General features: G+C 43.5%; 1 protein-coding gene across 3 annotated transcripts in view; it reads left to right on the plus strand.

Annotated features, from left to right (window-relative positions):
• inpp4b (inositol polyphosphate-4-phosphatase type II B) overlaps positions 1–19,408 on the plus strand; it is a 123,469-nt gene that overhangs the window by 47,616 nt on the left and 56,445 nt on the right. For all 3 annotated transcript variants that reach the window (XM_076728137.1, XM_076728138.1, XM_076728139.1), the window contains one exon: positions 18,340–18,451. In XM_076728137.1, the coding sequence (XP_076584252.1) occupies positions 18,340–18,451 (112 nt within the window). The remainder of the gene's footprint in view (positions 1–18,339; positions 18,452–19,408) is intronic.

A 19,408-nucleotide genomic window follows, 5' to 3' on the forward strand; every position in this document is an offset into this window, starting at 1 on the left:
TATGACTTTGGCCGACCTCTCTTCATAAGCTCTAGATTTACATTGGTGCTGAGCATATGTAGACAGGAAATTGGTACTGTATTTGACCAGCGCCCGTGTGTGTGTGTCCTTTTACTTTGGCCTTTCGGTAAAGTTCACTCTGCTTCGGGGCTGTCCACCTCAAAGCTCCTTCTTTATTCCAATGAATTCTCTTTGCATTTCAGCTCCTCTTTCAGGTCTCACGCTCGCTTTCATGTGTGGCTGGTTTGGATGTTTGTCACGCATTGTTTTTGTTTCCTATAAGGCACGACTGGTTTGATTTGGGTCACTTTTTGAAGGTTCCTGACAGTGTCGCGTTGAATGAGTGGGAGTGGTGGATACATGGACTCTGCCTTTGTGCACATCCGTCTCTTTTGTAGGCACCAGAAACCATTGAAGTGGTGATGATGAGAAAACCTTACCTTCCAGCAGCTCTGGCATCACCAAAAAGGTGTTCGCACTCCCCAGCATACAAACAGAGGCAGCACACACGCCTCCATGAAACACAACCTCACAACCACAGAAAAAGGCTAGTTGGAGAATTGAGTTGTTTCTTTGAAGTCTGGACCTTTATTAATCAAAGAGCAGACATCTGCTGTAAAGAGAATTATTGATGATTTGTTTGATGGGCTCACGGAGTCAGCTCAGGTTTACCTGACAAAAACTACATGTAGAATGTCTTATTTAAAGGCTGCAGTCTTTCTGAATTTGTTAGTAAAGATGGGAAGGAATTTAAACAAAACTGAAAGCAAGAAGCTGAACAGAGCCAACGAATCACTGGTGTCTGTGTGCTGATTAAGATGAACAGCCTGATCGGAAGTTAAAAACTCATTACTGAAGTCACCCAAAAGGAAATTAGGTAGCAACAAAGGTGACCGTGTCATCCACAGTCAGGTTTTAGATACACATCTGCAGCATGCAGCTGTGTACAGTATTAGTGATGTCAACGGCTTTTCTTTATTTGGTTAACTATCGGGAATATCTTTGGCTGGTTTTGCATGTTGGTCTGTTGGTTAGTTTGCATGCACACGCACACGCACGCGCGCGCACACACACACACACACACACACACACACACACACTCTCTCTGCTAACGGCTTCGCTTAGCCTGGGGCTAACAGCTCCCTTAGCTTGGGGCTAAGTGCACTGTGAAAAGCCTATGAGGTGAAAGTGAAGCACGCTAAACGAAGCTCGGTGTGGGAACAGAAAGGGAGTCAAATAGAAACCGTGTGATGCTACTCTACAGTTTAGCAGGATGTGAGGAAGGCCCACAGCCAAAGGGTGCGTCGCTGCTAGCTGAGGTCATCACCCAGGTGGTGTGATGAAGTACTGAGACCGATATGCTGCCAATCAGTGCGGTTGAGGGAGAGGGATTCAGAGAGCTGCTTCAGTACCTCGTGCCCAAGTACACGATGGCATCGAGAGCTGCTCTGGCTAAACACTCTGAAAAACACTATGAGGAGAGGAAGGAGGAGCTAGAAGTCAAGCCAGCGAGTGCAGACAAGCTAGCTCTGATCACCAGCTGCTGGACAACTAATGTTTTTAAAACATGCTTTTATGGGAGCAGCATGTCTTCAGCGTTCACCCACCTGATGACTTGGACACGGCCTCGTTACACAGTGCATTTACTGTAACTTGGTTTTAACATTGGAGCTGCATCTTGTCCAGTGTTTTAGAATGTTTGTGTCTGTTTCTGAGGCTGCTTGTGTATTTCAACAGCAATCACAGACAGTCATAGCACAGTTATGGCCATGATTGGTTAAGCGTGTGCAGCCATGATATGTAAGAATTCAGAGTGAAAGCCAAGAGCATTTTAATAGTGCACTGCTACAGTGCATTAGTGCTCTGTGTGTGTGTATGTGTGTGTGTCAGTGGTGCAGCATGTTAGCCAAATTAAAAAAACGTTGCAGTATTAACTATTTTTGGCTACTTCCAGGCTGCAGAACAAGCTGTAAACACAATATTGAGCCAAGTGAACAATGTTAGCAAACAGCTTCCTCGATCTTCTGCTTTCGGCTCTCTTGGCCTCCACCAATAGCTTAGGGCAATATCTGGCTTTTTAGCTGGAAAGTGCTCTATTATATTCACCAGCTGGTCGCTAACCTTGTCTGTCTACAGTTGAGTGCTGAGCAGGTGCATGTACGGTGGATGCGTCAGAAGCTCTTCACTAAAAACAGCTGCCTGCTTTTTCCAAACCAAAACAATGAGCTGAAAGATGCTAAAACCTTCTGAAGAGCTGAGAGGAGCTGAAGCATCTGTGAGTTCTCACTACGAGTGTTTCCTTTTCACATCAGACACGATCATTTTTACCCAGCGTTAATTTAATGACGAGTGCAGCTTTAACCAGCAGTGCAATCACGTTAACCTTCCTCCACACCAAATATGCTGTCACAATACAGGACTGCGAGCAGTGACCTCCATGCTGCCTTTGCCCTGGTACCTGCGCAGAGCTTGTCGTAAATCTCTCTCTGCTTGTGTGTTATATGGACTTGGACTCCCTGCCCGATTCCTGTGTGGCCATTACTCATACAGACTGAAGGAGCAACTGTACCTCAGAAATGCCCCTGTATCTTGGCTGAGTGATGCATCACATAGACATACTGAGTCAGAAGTGTTTGTTTACAGTGCAATAACCGCCATCATAATTGGGTTCTTAACTGTCTGCTGGTTGCAAACATAAATGCATAGAGTTCATAATCTGTAGCATCATGCTAACAGTCTCAGGGTTTGCATCTAAGCATTGTAGCCATTAATAAGGATGTAACAAGGGATGTAAATGGTTGCTCTTTACCTTTGGTTTATTCATAAAATATCATTTCTTCTTTATTTTTTTGCATTTTATTTCAAACCCAACCAATAAATCCCTTTGGATCAGTTTTTATCCTTCCTCTTCACAAGCTCTGCAGTCATTTTTATTTTTTTATTTATTTATTTATTTTACTGAATACCTTGAGATGGGTTGTACCTGTTTCTCCCTCCAGGATGGAGTTCGGCTTTCTTTGCAGGCACGCACTTTCTAAATCTAGCATGGTTTAAATGGGGACCCAGGACGAGCAACATAACCAGTGTGCTACAGGAGCTAGAAGGATGTCAGCACTGCAGAGGTTTCTCAATAATGCATGTTATGTATACACATGGGAGGAAAAATTATCATCTCCAAAATGGGGGGTGAGTCTCCTTCACCCCACCACACAAAAACATTGTGTCACCTAAATGCGACAAGGAGTAATGTGAAAATGTATAAATGTAAGAACACAATCTTGTATACAGCAGAGTATGTGAGCGCGCATTAAGAATATATAGCGTACGCATGTGTTTGCCAGAGCAGTGACACACTCTCCAGTTTTCATTTTGCTATTTCAGCCCTGCTGAAAGCTTCCTGTTCTCTTGCCCTCTCAGCCTCTCGCACTGTAGTTCCCTTTTGCTCTTCTTGTTATCACAAAAACTTTATACACTCAGTAGGAGAGGCACTCTATGACCCAGTTCTACAGCACAGTTTGAGATTTGATTTTGATATGAATTTGTATGCCTGTGTTAGTGTGAGTGCGTGTCTGCGTGCACATGTGTGTGCATCAGAGATTTACCATGGCGAGGCTACATTATCTCAGACCAGTGCCTCTGCTGCCTGGCTTCATGGCTTATTCATCCATTCCCATTGGATAGACCCTCTCTTTACTGTCCCACCAGTAGCAGTTTAGCCTGCTATCATGATAACACCATTTTGCCACCCCAGATCCCTTCACTATCGGCCTGTCCCAATTCCCGCACTTATCCACAGACAGCCAGCTCTCCCTTACACAGTGTCCCCTGTGACTGATTTTATCAGAGCCTGACTAAAAGCCTAAAGATGAACTATCTGATCCAGTTACAGTGAAAAAACATAGTACGTGCCCGTGGCTCTGTGTAGGGGTTTGGGTGTACTTGTATAAGTCATGTTGTGGTGACGTTAATCTTTTCACACAGTCATTATAGGGATGAAGAGTTTGTCCCCACGTGGTGAACCAGTTCAGAGTGAGGGGACATAGGGTGAGAGTCGTGTTCCCACTAAGTCACAGAAACAGCATTTTGATTGTTTTTGGTTGAGTCCTTCATGTCCGAGGGGAATTCTAAACTAATGCTCTCCACAGTGTAAACAGCACGACACAGAATGCAGTATTTAAATAACACCTTCTGTGTGTACACGTGGGCATGTGTGCCAAATCTAAAGCAGTCTCACTAATTACACTACTCCACGAGGTGATTCTTCTTCCCTCCCTTGTGACGGCCACACGTATGCCGCCATTTTTTACTGTGTAGTCATTTGACTGCTCAATTTGAACCAGAAGACTATCTAGACTAGAAAAAAGGAAAATGAAACAAGAAGTGTGATTATTAACATATGAATGTTTTTATTTGTGGTGTTGTAGCAGTGAATAGAGGAACATGTGCACTGAAGCTCCTGCAGTAGGAGATACTAAAGGCCACTTGAGGCCACAGCATTTGAATGTATAACTGGTGCAAATGTTTTATCTGTAGGATGCACATTGAGGGAACTATTGGAAGCAAGTGTGTGCGTGCCTGCTTTCAGGGACACATATCAGACTAAAGACCAGTTAATTGGGGACAGCTGGTGCAACTGAGGACAAAAGCCGTGTCTCCAGTTGGAAAACAACTGATGTTCAGGGTCAGTGGTTTAGGTCAGACTTAGGTTAAGGGCAGGTTTCGGGTACGTCTCCAGGAAATGCATGCAAGTCTATGCAATTTCCCCAAATGTAACCCAAGTAGGAAGTAGGTGTGTGTGTCTTTGTGTGTGTGTCTTTGTGTGTGTGTGTGTGTGTGTGTGTGTGTGTGTGTGTGTGTGTGTGTGTGTGTGTGTGTGTGTGTGTGAGATCGCATCACCCCGCATGCAAGCAAGCGCTGAAGGATAACCCTGCACACACATCACATACAGAATGGCCCACATACAGTATGGTAATGCTAACACACGCAGCCACACACCACATATGTATGTAAAAGAGGGAGGAAATGCACTCAGTTGGGCTGAAATAAATGCACATATGGCCTCCTCATTTTTCCTCCTTCAATACTAAAAATGCTTCTTTTCCGCACAGTTCTTCTGCATAATCTGTGAGATCCCCCAGGCTTTAGGGCTCATGGGCAGAATATGAAAATAACTAACTCGGCCAATGCTGCACCGTCGCATCAAATGGCAACAAAACGGGGTGAAAAAGGAAGTATTTCCTTGACAAGCTGCTTTATTTACCTGCCATGAGTAATTCCAATCTCAATAAAAATCAGGTATAACCCCAAGCATAGGATTGAGTTGTTACCCCAACATCCACATTAAATAAGGTAATAGTCCCATGGTAAGATCTATTAGTCTGGATTAATCATTCATCAGGTCCCTCCTATAGCACCGCTCTTTGCAGCACAACACATAAACTTAGGTCGAAGAGATGGGAAAATGAGATGTGTTTGGAGCCAAAGATGGGAGAGAGAGATTTAATAAATCTGGTCCGACGTGGTGCTGAGGCATGCTAGGGGCACAGCTCACTAAGTGATGAGAGGATGATAATGAGGACAAAATGGAGAGAGGAAGAGGGGAAGAGAGTAGGTGTATAAAATCATGTCTCACAGGTTTATGTTTGTTTTTTTTAAGCCATCCTCTATTTTTGCTCTGAGATTAAATTGTGCTGTTCCATCATTCAAGCACCCTGCTGGGGCAGTGTAAGAGAGAGAGTGAGAGCAATGCAATCTTTCCTTTTGCTCTAGCTCCAATATGTGCACCGCAGAAGGTGAGGTCATATATAATATCCTGTCTGCCTCGCTGTTTAATATCACCCTCAATAATGCAATGCAGTGTCCATTCGTCGGCACATAATGGCTTTAAATATTCAAATGTTTGTATCTCTTGTAGGGTGCGTTAATCTGCTGCTTTGTTTCCTTCTAACACTAATTAATTAGGGGGTATATAGAACACTGTAGATTCATGTTAGTGTAAAATTACAGCTTGCATATGTTGCATCAGTTAAACAAGGTCGAAACAGAAATACAGACACTTTGACCTGCAGCTGTTTGTACAGCATGCTTGTACATGCACACGAGCTCTCTGCATGATGCACTCATCTGGTAGCTTTCAATTTATCTCATCCTTGAAGTTTAGAGCTGCAGATCCTTTCATTTATTATGTCCCTCATTTTGCGGTTTAATACCAGTGATAAGAAAACTTTAACAAAGCACGAAGATAAGAAGTGTGAACGTGAGGTAACCAGAGGGACAAGCTCACATGAACATGAGAACAGTGTATTTTTATCATGCTCACCGGAGTGGTCGTACCATGTGTGTGCAAGAGTTAGATTTTAATGAGATGTTATTTTTTAAGTAAATTATGCATCAGTATTGAACATATCCATTTTTTCAAAGCTGATACAGCCCGAGCTTTGTTGCTGTATTTGTTTTGGTGTCTGATTCCACTAACTTTGGGAAATCTCTGGAGTAACCAGCTCATTGCTGTTTGGAGCATCTCAGCAAACAAGAATAACTCACATCTTTTGGACTCGTGTTTGTCCAATCATGCATGCTGCATATTCACTGTGACAAGAATCCTCCATTAGCATAACAACAAGCTCATGCTGACTCATAATGTTGACACTGTTTGGAGTAAACTGTGAGTTAGGCTGCAGTGCAGGGATATGCTGCTCGAGAGCATTTCTATTATTTTGTTGGCCCTCATTTACATGAATGGTCACTGAGGTCTGGTCAGTCAGCGTGTGTGAGCAACATGAATTGGGATGTGTGCGTAAATTTGGTGTTTCAGACGTTTGCGTCCGTGTGTGGCCAAATCCTCCATTAAATCGGCTTCATGTTTTAGTAATGAAGGCTGTGTCTTTGCAGAGTGCAAAGTGAAACTACCTTCATTTTAGTGTAGGTCAAGGTCAAATAATGTTGCCTTAGTCCAGTAATAAAACGCTGCTCTCTGGATTTGTGTCTAACTGTATTTATGTACCTAGACTTCTTTTTTTTTTTTTTTTTTTTTACTTCAGAGAAAGAGGGAGGGAGATAACTACTGTCGGTTGAGAAAAAGATATTTCCTGCCTAAAGTTTTGCCTTCTTTGCACTTCTCTTTTCATGTCCAGCAAAGGAAGAAGCACAGAGGTTCCCTTATTATTACAGTATACATATACTCCACTATTTCCATAAAGTTCACATTCCTATACTGCTCCGCTAGTCTGAAGTGATATCTCTCAGGAAGACGCATAACTTAGCAGAAGCCGATCCTGGTGTCTTTTTAGCACCCTGAGAGGGAGCCCGTGCAGAATGTTAACTACTTGCCTTGTCTGTACCAATGACCTGCATCAGCACAGCTCGTAAATCCCTTTCATTCACTGAGAGGGACAACAGAGCTGTGTGCCGGCTGCCATAACCTGATCTGAAAGGTGAGTTTTGATAGCAGAGTTATGGATGACCTTTCTTATCATGTTTTTTAAAGTGACTTTGACTCCGTTCGGGAGCCTCAGACTCAGCTGGCTGTTATGAAACCAATCTGCCCACTGCACAGATTTTGTTTCAGTTCTCTATCTGTTCTGTTTGTATGTGACTGTAAAAAGAGTTTTTATAGCATTTCTACACATCACTTTATACTCTTTATACTCTAATAAAAAGCCATTTACTGTAGCTACATGTTGAGCATCCTGCAGGGCCAGTGACCATTTAGCCAACTAAAATAAAAGAGAGAAAGCATATTTTATCGACAGTAATATGGTCACATGGGTCCACAGTTAAAAATCTCAGCATTTGGTCATTTTAATGATAAATAGGCCGGTCGTCCCCTCACTGTTCATCTAGTACCACCAACAACATTTAGTAAAATTTCCCCTTTTTCAGCAGAGGATTGGTACAACCCTTATTCCAAAACCGTTTGGACACTCTGTGAAACAACAATCACAGTAGTCATTTTTCTGAAGCGTTCCTGTACCCATGTAGTAATATCCTTAATCCAGTCATTTTCATACCCAGTCATGATCCTCTCACCTGTTACCAATGAGCCTGTTTACCTGTGGAATGATCCAAACAGGTGTTTTTGGAGCATTCCACATCTTTCCCAGTCTGTGAAACGTGTTGCTGCATCAGATATTTACAGAAATCAATGAAGCTGATGAGGAAAAGCATTAAATATATTGTCTTTGCACTATGTTTTACCCAGCATCCCTACTTCTTTGGAATCAGGTTTGTGGTTGGCATGCTAATGTTAGCATTCAGCTCATAACTTAGCTTCTGTGGCTGACTCTAAACACATGCAGGGCTAACAAGGCTGAGCCTGAGGGCTGGCCACTGGAAATATGGCTTTTCATCTACCACCACCCTCACAGCAAACTTCACTCTCTTGCCGGCTAGTGACAAGGATCTGCACGTCCACACCGTAATGCTTCGTGTATTTCATGTTTCATTTGCAATCCCTACCTGCTGGTCAGTATTTTGTTTCATCTCAGCACAGCAGATTTTTCCAGTATTTGTATTGTTATGAGGCGCTTGCATTTTCTGAGCAAGTGTGTTTGCCACCTGTAAAGCTCTTTACAAACAGGATCTAGTTGTGAGCTTTTCAGCACACACACATTTTTTCAGGCAATTGTATGCAGTCAGACACCCACACACAAACAGACATAGTCCAATAAGCAGCTGATCCTTCATTTTGAAGTGGCTATTAACCTGTCCTTGGCATATCCATTGAAGACTTCCGTGTTATGTGATTTTTGAAGGTTACAGTAGAGCTCCATTGTGAGATTCTGTGTTGTGAAACATGTTGTTCTACAGTCCTGCAGCTATCCCACTTTAAAATTCTCTTTGTAAACATGGAAATTCTTTCTGTGGAAAGATCACTGTATATCATTCATATCTAAGTAAGGAACAGACCAGACTACTGAACAATAACACACATTCAGACTAATTCATACCAACATGCAGAGCTTTTGTTCTTGATAGTCTGCAAAGAGCACATATCAAATAACTGTGTTTCTACAGTGGACAATACACTGAGCAAGTAAACACAATTAGAGTTGTGTCACGAAGCAACTCCACAAACCCCATGAGAGCATGAATTAGCATCTGTGCCTGCACTAGTGGTGGGCGATATGTCCTAAAATTATGGTATTTTGTTTGTTTTTTTAATACAGTGACAGTACTAATTCAGGGTGTCAGAAAATAAAAGGGATACTGAATCTGCAGGGGAATGAAAGGGAACATCTTAAGAAACAAAAAAGGCTTAAACAAACAGATGTGCTTATTGGTTCTAAGTAGGAATGAAAATGAGGTATAGGTCTACATGTGTTTTGGAGGGAGCAACCTGCCCCATAATGTAGCTTAATTAGTAAATGTGATGTGATTCGTCCTTAGACCAGGGGAAGGATTAGGCATCTCAACAACACAGGCCAACAAAACCAGCTGAACTTGCGGTATGAAGTGTGGTGATAACGTTAGCTCTGACTACGCAAGACGGCACAAAAAGTGAAAGTACCCTCATCCAAGCTACTACTCTGGTTGCTTGATTGTCTTCAAATGAGACGTAACTTTTACACAGTTTCTTGCATGTGGGTCTACAATAGATGCTGTTAGCCACATTTGCAGTTGAACATGCTAACGGAAAATTCAACAGGCTAACCAGCAAAATAAACAGTAAAGCAGCATGACAAAAGGCAAAGATTTGGAGTTTGGATTTGGTACTGACCCATCTTTGAGCTTCCGTTCTGAAGCGAATTCTGCTCTATTTCGGCCCTCAAAGCATTCAGAAGTACGATGATTAGTGAAACCTAAGAGTTTCCCAGTTGTTGTTGTTGTTGTTGTTGTTGTGACATTTCCATGAAATTAATCCCATGGGTCTTCACTTCCTCGGATGGTGGGAGTAGAAGAAGACTTCTGTGATGGGTTTGCAGCTAACAGCAGGGAAATTGGCGCACATTGCTTATAATGTAACCTTCCACATCTTTGTGTTGCCAGAGTCGGAGTTTATAGCATAACTCCAGTTCTATGAGCATAGCTCTCTACCTGCATGTTATTGCAGCCACAGTAAAGTGCATTATTTTTAAAATGCTGTAGATTTGATTACGGTAATGATGGTAGTTTAAAATTTATGTTGTGGCAAAACATGACACTGGTGGCGGTGATGAAAACAGGTATACCACCCAAAACAGAAATACACAGTCAGTGTACTCTGTCCCCCTTGCTGTGATCGCTGGTGATATCCAAATCCTAACTATAATTGGCCAATATCATAATAGTGGTAACATATATGATCTAAAAGAGAGCCGAAACAGAAATATTAAGGAAAAGAAAAGTTCATTCTTCACCTGGGAAAGAGCAGTTTTTCATAACAGTTCCAACTTAAGGTCCACTTAATCGTTTTTTCTGGAGCTTTTAATGATTAAGAATGACGATGATCCATCATGTGATATGGTTTTAAGTTTAAAATAAGATGCTTAAGTGTACCTTAAGTTGTTTTGTCTGAGGAATTTAAATATTATTTTAATTTTAGGAAATTGCCAAAGGTAATATGTGCACTTTAAGATGCTTGGTAAAAATTTAGACTGCTCCGAGATTCAAACCAGACTTGTAGAACTAAGATTTCCATGGAACGGTCACCATCAACCTTTGTACAGCCATCAGTCCTGCTCTGCACTACGGGTGTGAGCTCCATTACACTGCAATCACCAGCACTTCAGCAGCAGCTCTCCCTTCTCATCTGCTGTGCTGTAGCTCTCACACAGATTCTCCTGTAGTCTCTAACAACTCATGCATGGACATGGTGTCTGCATGCAGCATCCCACCAATCTCCCAGTGAAAGCTGTATGGGGACACAGATGAAGGCTTGTTAGTGCTTCGTCCCCTGAGGCCGGCACTTGAACCTGCGACTCCTCTTGCCTCAGTTATGTTAGGCCAGGACCCTGACACAGATCCCCCTGACACAGATCCCCCTGACACAGATCCCCCTGACCCATTGCAGCCATGCAGATAAGTCACATAACAATAACATGACTACAGGAAGTCACTGCGCCCAGCCAAGATGCAGTCCAGCACGTAACCCCCCATCGAACTACATCTTGTTGTTTTTACACATTGTTCTTTGTACAGATTAAACAAACAAGATCCAACATTGTAATTAATGAGCTTTAGAGGTGCTGGTATGCAAATTTTGTTGCCTTTGGACTAAGCCAGCCCAGCAATTTCTCCCTGTTTCCAGTCTTTATGCTAAGCTAAGCTAACGTCTCCTCGCTCCGGCTTCATCCTTGACTGACGGATGTAAGAGTGGCATCAATCTGACTCTCAGCAAGAAAGTGAGTAAGGGTATTTCCCAAATGTGTAAATATTCCTTCAAGCATTAACACTGCTTTGCTAACTTTAACTGAGAAAAAAGAATGAACACACAGTTCATACAAAGGCTTCGCTCTTGTCCTCCAGTGAGCGCATGCCTGTTGGAATCAGCGGCGGTCTAGATGCTGCTGCTTGGCTTCGTTTTCAAGAGCAATTACAGGACAAAAACCATCTGTTTGACAGAGAAGAAAGGCGGCGCAGTGTTTTGTCAGCTCTTTTACACTTTGTTGAAAAATAATTATGAAGCCTTAGTGGCTCTCTGTGGGGGCATCCACTCTCTCTCTCTGTTTCTGAGTCATTACACTTGAAACAGACTATGTGATTTACTCTCCAGTTTTTCAGAATCTGATGCGTGTGTGCGAACGGCTTTTAGGGTTTTCTCATGTTTTGTAATGCAGCTTTCTAGCTTAGTTTGCCCCTCTACCACTTAAATGCTGATCATGCAGTGTTCATTGAGTGAGTGGTGAAGGAGGTCATCATCCGGGCGTACGCTTCGCTCTTCGTTGCCGCGCTACCTGCCCTCTCCCATTCAAATGTCATCTCTACCCACACTCATTCAATTGTCATTGATCTGCACTTAGCTTTTCAGTGGCTTCACACTTGATGTGTGCCACCTGTCCTCATCGTCACAAATGTATGCAGACAACTGAATGCTCAGAGTTGAGACCACCAGCGCCTTTTGATCACACATCTTAACTCTGACACTGTACACAAATATGCAAAAAAAAAAAAAAAAAAAGAAAAAGCTTTACGCTGACTTGTGCTGCAGTAATAATGAGAGCTGCTGTATGTAGCTCTGAGTAAACCAGCAGAGAAGGGATACTGTGCGTGGATCTGACCTTAAATTTGGTACCTAACAGCTGTCCTGTACTGTAATCTGAAGAGCTCTTCACGGTGCTAATGGTCAGTTTGTGCTGTTTCTGCTGAACGGCTGAAGCTCAGCAGGTGTGGGCTCGGTGAGTTCTGGGATGGGAGACCTGTGGAAGCTGGTGAAGGAAGTGGAGCTTGTGGGCCAGTAGGGGGCAGTCCACCCTCTGGTCCAAACAAAGGTCACAGTGCCCCGGAGCAGTGATGAGCACACTGTGCTGTAGGAGAGGCCATGCTTTGGATGAAAGATTAAACCAAGCTCCTGATTCACTGTGGTTATTATGCACTTATTGCAAAGAGGAGGGGGCTCCTTGATGTCCAGGCTCTTTCCATCTGGCCACCTCATCATCGCCCTCTGATTGGCTCAGTGTTTCCATCCCTCTCCACCTCCAGCTGATGTGTGGTGAGCGTTCTGGCACAAAATGGCTGCCAGTGGTGTTGGTGGTTCAGACGAGTTTTCCCCTTCACTGAAGCTCTTTGACTTTCATGATGAAGCACTATACAAATGTAATCATTTATTATTAATTAATAATGCCACTGCAGTGTGTGCTCTTCATTTTGTGCTGACACATGCCACCGGCCTCCGTGTGTCAGTCCCAGTGAGCGTGTGAATATTTTGACCTGTGACAGCACTTACAGGCAGTCCCTTTAATCTCATACTGACTGAAATATATAACTCACTAGTCAGAACAGAACATATGTCATTGTATGATAAATATGGATAAAATCACAATATTAAATACTGATGAATATTCTAAGAGATTATAGTAAAGTACATACAGGAATCCAGGTATCAGTGTAAAGTACTGAACCCAGTCAGGTGCTTCAGGGAGACTTCAGGACTGTGCCTCTCAGTGGTGAACATTACATTTTTGGGATAAAGTTTTGTTGAACATTTGCAGTCTCGTTAGTGTCGGCATTGCAGACACAGTGCAACCACTGGTCTCTCAGCCAGCCTGCGAACACCATGACCTGCTGTGACATTATGTAGCCGTGCTCCTCATGAAATAACACTTGTATTCTGAGGTTTCATTGGTCTCTGTAGGCCTGTGGTAAACACAACAGCCAGCGGAAGGAACAAGTTTCTTGACCTGTTCTCACCTCAGCCACATCCCGACACCTTAGCTCTGCGGTGCTGACGTCTTTTGAGACCGTCTTAGTTTTCCTTTTTCCTGTAGCCAATGGCAATAATAGGCTGTGCAGGACATCATTGATATGTTGTATTATTTTTTAAATGTTAAAAGTTTAAGATTTTCTGCAGACAGTTGTTTTCAGTACGTAGCATTGCATCACCACAGCTTGACGTGCAGAAACTTCTGCTCACCGCTGTAATGTACTGCAAACATTACATTTGTACTAAGAACCATTAGCCTTTTGGAAATATACATTACATTTCATCATGTTTACGCTACAATACTCAAACATTTAATTTTCTCTGCTGTCCAGAAACAGTGAAGATCTTCTGTTTGCCATAGTAGTCTGTATACTAATGAAGCCTGGATGGTCTTTTGCTGCATCAACAGCTTTCTCAACATCTCCGCCATCTGACGTTCTATATAGACAATGCACAGAACAATCATCAAGCAGCTAGCTCTCAGCCCCAGCCTGGATCGATGCGAGTCTTAAACAGATAGCATCCTTTCTGGATAGTTTTTCCACCTTGGTTCTTCTGTGAAAGCAGCTTATCCCAGAGTGTTTCTGACACTGGCTAAGCACTAACATAAAAGTAAATGTAGTGTGAAGACAGTTCTCGTCATGCAAGAATACAGCGTGTGATGGAACTGGAACAAATAGGATGCGTTAAAACTCACAAATCTTGTGCAAGTATGCATCTTGCCCTGACACAGCTCCTATTCTGCATATTACAGATGTATTGCAGCAGACAAACAGGGTTTTTTACATTGCATAAATTTGCATTTTGCAGATTGATCCCACTGGTGTGTTCTGGATAAATCAGCTTGTTTGATTGGAAATTGCAGCCTTGCCTGACCTTTCAAGCATTTGAGAGTCCAGAGCGTGCCACTGCCTCTAAAATCGACTTCATGTCAGTGCCAAACAAATTTTTACAAAACTTTAATACAAGATACACTTTCATTTTCAATTCAGACTGAATATGTATTTTTCGTAGAACTCTCTTTGATCCAGAGGAAACCAGGGCAGTTGTTGATTTGGGAATACACTTCAGGTTGTCCAGACAAGCTGAATAACGTGTGCCCAGTTTAGTGTCTCCTGCTGATTCTGACCAGCTCTGTGAACAATGCTTTCAGTGTAGTCTTACTGATAGAGCCAGTCTTCTAGTCACAGAATGTGCAGTTACTGCTGTGTCACATGGTAAAGTCATTCATCCCCAATAAAAATCAGGACTCTCAGTATCACTTCTTAAACTGGCATTCTCCATTATTTCAGTCCTGTGTCCTAACATCTGTCCTCAGTGAAAACTAGCCACTGCTATATTTAGCCCACCCGTCCAGCTTTATATAGGTCAAGAATCCCATCTACACTTCCACTGCTGCACTTCAGGGCTGTAGCATTCTTGTTGCCTGTGTAGGATCCTGGCAATTAATTTCCTCTGACCACTCCCATTCCACATCTGCGTATGTTTCGAGGTGTCCTGAAGGCCCCTAAACCAAACCTCCTATGGGCGAAATCCAGAGCAAAAAGCAAAATAGTTTTTCCTTGCCGTGCTGTATATTTTTAGTGTCCTACAGCTGAGGCAAAAGCCCCCGCGACGGGAAAAGCCAGCGGTGTTGACGCTTCGTTTCTGTGGCTGTCAGGTGTTTTCCTCTGCGAGGCTTCTTGCAGAGAGAAGTGCCTGACGGCCACAGAAGTGTTTCTGCTTTGAAGTTTTTTGATGAACTTTCCCCGCCCACGGGCTGTTAAATTTAGACCTTTGAAAGTTTAGTACAATTGTCCTTCCCTTTAGTCCCAATCTGCAATTTTTTTCCTCCTCTTGCTTCACATGGCAGCAGAAAGAGGACATTCGTTTGGCCACTTTTAGTCTTAGTCTGTCTTTGTCCCTTTGACTGTCTTCAGCTTCCCCAGGTCCATATGTAATCATCATCATTACATACAGACCTTTAGTACGTTCATCACTTCCACTCTGCTTCACAGACAGACAGAGCAGCTCCTGAATATTACCGACTGTTTCTTCAAATGTGTCGTGTTGCTCTGCAAGTCTACTACGCCACAGTACAACTGCTCATTGCACCCAACAAAACATCACAAATAGTAACCTTCATCATCTGTAGCTGCCGTATAACCACCAAACAAACATATAATAACAGTAGTAATGATAGTGTTTATAATAATACAGCAAAATACTGATAATGGTAATTGTGATACAGAAACAGAAAACCTCAAACAAACAATGGTGCTCGAGCTTCTGCTGCTTAGCAACACACACATGCGTATATCCAGCTCAACCACAGGGCTGGAAACTTTCACTCAGATCACTCAAACTGGGAAAGTGTGGTGGTTTTAGGTATGACTTGTTTGTCTTAAAGCTCCAGACGTCACCATCGTCTGTAGCGGCTCGGGCCAAGCTTGGCAGACGTCGTCTTTCGTGGACTCGTCTTTGTGGATACGTTTCTCATGTAGCTGAACACACTCGCCTTCATTGTGAGAGTTGTCAGATTTCTTTGGACCAGAAAGTGCAATGTGACAGAGCGTTATAAAGACCGTTGAAGTCATCTTTGCAGAGACAAACCCTCACGAGGCGGTGAGTGTCACTTCATTTAATTTGTCTTCTATCATGTGCTGAACAGACAGCGCACTCGGTTTTTATTGGGCAAATTAAGTTTTGTAGCTCGAGTATTTTCATCCTAAGAATATAATTGGCTTCACATACAGTAGGTTCACAACTAAGTAAGCATAATACCCGCAGCGCCTGCAGTGCTAAGACTGCTAATTCATCGAACTTCTGTAGGAAGTTCCAACCAACCGTTAACACTTCATTTTGGATCCCCAGTGGATAATATACTGTGACTTCTCTGTACATTTTTCTGTGATGAGAGAATGTGATTATTCCTGACAAAATAAATGTCAGATTTGACTCTGAACACAGATACTTTACGGACTCTCGTTTGAGCAGTTCCTGCAGGGTGCCACGTACGCTTGCTCGTACATCACGAGCCTGTTAGACTGTCAAATCACGCTGCACGTTCCTACGCTGGAATATGTTTGTGAATTGCAAGAGAGGCTTTCAAAAGGAAATAACAGTTAACTGTAAGGCACTTTCCTGATAACTAATTATTTTTTGAAATGTCCCAAATTCATGGCAGACATTTTGAGCACATTATTTTTGTCACTTTAAACAAAGCCGTCTGATTAAGTGTTGTCATAAACGAGACGTCGGGCCAATTAGATTTGAAAAAAAGATGGGCTCGCAGGCAAAGAACAATCTGCAGATCTGTTTCTATGCCAGCTGTAACAGACGGAAAGAGGGGGGAGGAGGAGGTGCGGGAGGAGGTGTGGGAGGGAGACAGGCTTCATTTTCATCCACAGCTCTCATCAGAAGCTTCAAAGTTAATTCGAGGTCAGTTAGCGTGCATGCTAAAATACTGTGGTTTGAAAACGAAGAAAAACTTTGTGTCACCGCAGACCAGACGTTCTGTCAGGAGGCTGATGTCTCTGCCCTCCTCTCGGCTTGATTTTAGCTGAATTTGTACAGTAAACCAGTGATGGAACAAAATCAAATCACTGCAATGAGCAGCTGAAGAGTTCATGTGCTCGCAGACGTGCATAAAGATCATATCTGAACAGGTGCTGAGTTCACGGTACGTTTGGCCACAAAAAAAAAAAAAATCACAATATATGTCTCAAAGGCATAAACCAATTATCTTAAAGCAATTCTAACAAAGTCCCCTCTGTCTGTTTAAATGGAGAGTTTCATTAGTGGATTGAGGCAGAGCAATCTGAAGAGTAGAGGGCCGGAGTAACCCCGAAGCTCTGCCTGGGGAGGTCTATCACTGAATGTGATGCATGTTAATCTCCATTTCCTCCATTATGTGTGGGCCACTGTCAGTGCGTACTGTTTGTTCAAAGTCAGGGTGACTTTCTTTTACCGCGCCTCAGTCCTCTGGTGGACGGGGGGGTGATGAGGAATGGGGGCGGGGACAGAAAGATGAGCAGAGGAGTAAACACTGAGACAGGTGTCTGGCAAGGGACAACGATTGGATTTATAAACCAACCAATGTTATTTGGGGACTGCTGCAAGACATTAAGCGCTAACCGACAGTCCCAGTGTCCCACCACAGACGTTTGTCCCTCCGTCCTCCTGGTCCTCCTCTCCTGTAGTCCCTCACACTCCTTCCCAGCTTTTCCCTCGGGTGCGTTTAGATTGTCTCCCTCGCGTCCAACCAAGATGGATTGGCCTCGAACGCATCCTTTCCGCTTCCATCACCATCCTTACGTTTTCTCGTCCTCAGTCAGGGGTGTGCCCTCCTTCCTCCCCATCTCCCCCAGACCATTGGCTGGCATACAACATTCAATATTTTCTCCAGCTGGAGTGGAACTGAGCACATTAGGGATGGGTCTGTTAAGGTGATCATCTTGCTCGCATGATGCCCAGGGACCATTTTTCTTCATTTGAGAGCGTCTGTCTTGCTGCCAATACTATGGATTTTCTATCAGCTCCTTAATCATGGCACCATGATTGGGAAAGTGATTGGCCGGGCTCGCTCATATGAAAACTCTAGTATCAATTTTGTGTCTGTCAGGGCACATAGCCTGGGTTATTAAACAGCCATTTGAACAGTTATATGAAATGTTTCTTCCTTCACCTCCACCAGCTTCCCTCTGGAGCAGGCTCGGCTTTATTCTGCCGTCATCCTCTGCTGCAAAATCTGTCAGGAAAAGAAATCGCCGCAGTCCAAGCGTCTCTGTCCTGATTCCACTTTTTAGTCAAACAGCTTCATAATTTCACAACCTGTTCAAGGCTGGAAATAAGCTTATTAGATTTGGAGAGTTGGAGGGCCCCAACATGGAGATGAATATTTTTTTGGTCCGTGGAGGGGTAGTAGTGAGCAGAAAAGATCATTTAACAGAACAGACTTTTATTCAGCAGATTAAATGAGGAGGCTAACGCTGTGTCGCTCTCTTGCTGTCTCCCTGTAGGTCATCTGATGGTGTGTGCGCAGCGGGAACAGTGGTGGTGAGTCGTCTGAAGATGGGGGAGATGGAGGAGGTCGACGTGGACCACATCACCACCGAAATACCATCACATAAGGTAAAACAGCAGGGTGAAGAGACAAAACAGGAGTCTCCATGCTCCAGATGCCTAGCGCTAATGCTAGGATTAGACTGGCACTGCTCAAGTCCTCCAATGAGATTAAATAAACTTCAGTAAACCCTAATGGGGATTTAGAGGATGTGTGTGCGTGTAATGTCTGAGTCTGTGAGTACATTTGTGCTGTCTCTCTCTCATATATAGAAAGATTAAACACAGGCTGACCACATTAGCATTCTGACATACATGCACTTGACGTGGGATTGTGCAGCCAGTCCTACAACCTTCTCTGGTCTGACCGAGGGGAAGATATTTCCTAATGTTGCATTCCCGCCGCCGCCCCCTGCTCCCCTCTAATCTCATACAATGCATACCGCTTAACTCGGCTCTGAAGTGACTCACGTAATCAGGGGAGCGAAAGAGGAAGAAAGACTATTCTCCTTCAGCCTGACAGTCAACCGAAGATTGTGTCATCCGGATGGGGTGCCACCACACCAGAAGTGAAGTTGTACGTACTCCGATTTCACTTATTTTTCAGTGCATTCCTAATGGAGCCAGGTTTGTTGAACATCTATCAAATGAATGTGTGCTTTTGAGGCAGAGTCAGGTATTAAAAAGTAAAGAAGGAGCTTTAATGAAGTTTTTCATCTGTAAAAGGGAACATCCTGATTTTGTCGCCACAGCACAGCACAGCTCTGAGAGGCAGCAAGGAGACTCGCAGTCCTTGCCAGGCTTTGATATGCTGCCTGCGTGCGCGTGCGTGTGCGCATGCATGCGTGCGTGCATGTGTGAATCACTGTCTTATATAATTGACCAAGGGCTTCTACATGGCTGACTGGCTTTCGCTTCTGCCCACCCCTGTTGCTGGTGCAGGGAGGTTCCCTGCTAGGCTCCAGAGTGTCACTGACAATCTGCCCATGTCGCCTTGATGAATGTGTTGCCCTGCGTGTGTGTGTG

The sequence above is a fragment of the Chaetodon auriga genome, chromosome 4 (assembly GCF_051107435.1).
Source record: "Chaetodon auriga isolate fChaAug3 chromosome 4, fChaAug3.hap1, whole genome shotgun sequence".
In the NCBI taxonomy this organism is placed as follows: domain Eukaryota; kingdom Metazoa; phylum Chordata; class Actinopteri; order Chaetodontiformes; family Chaetodontidae; genus Chaetodon; species Chaetodon auriga.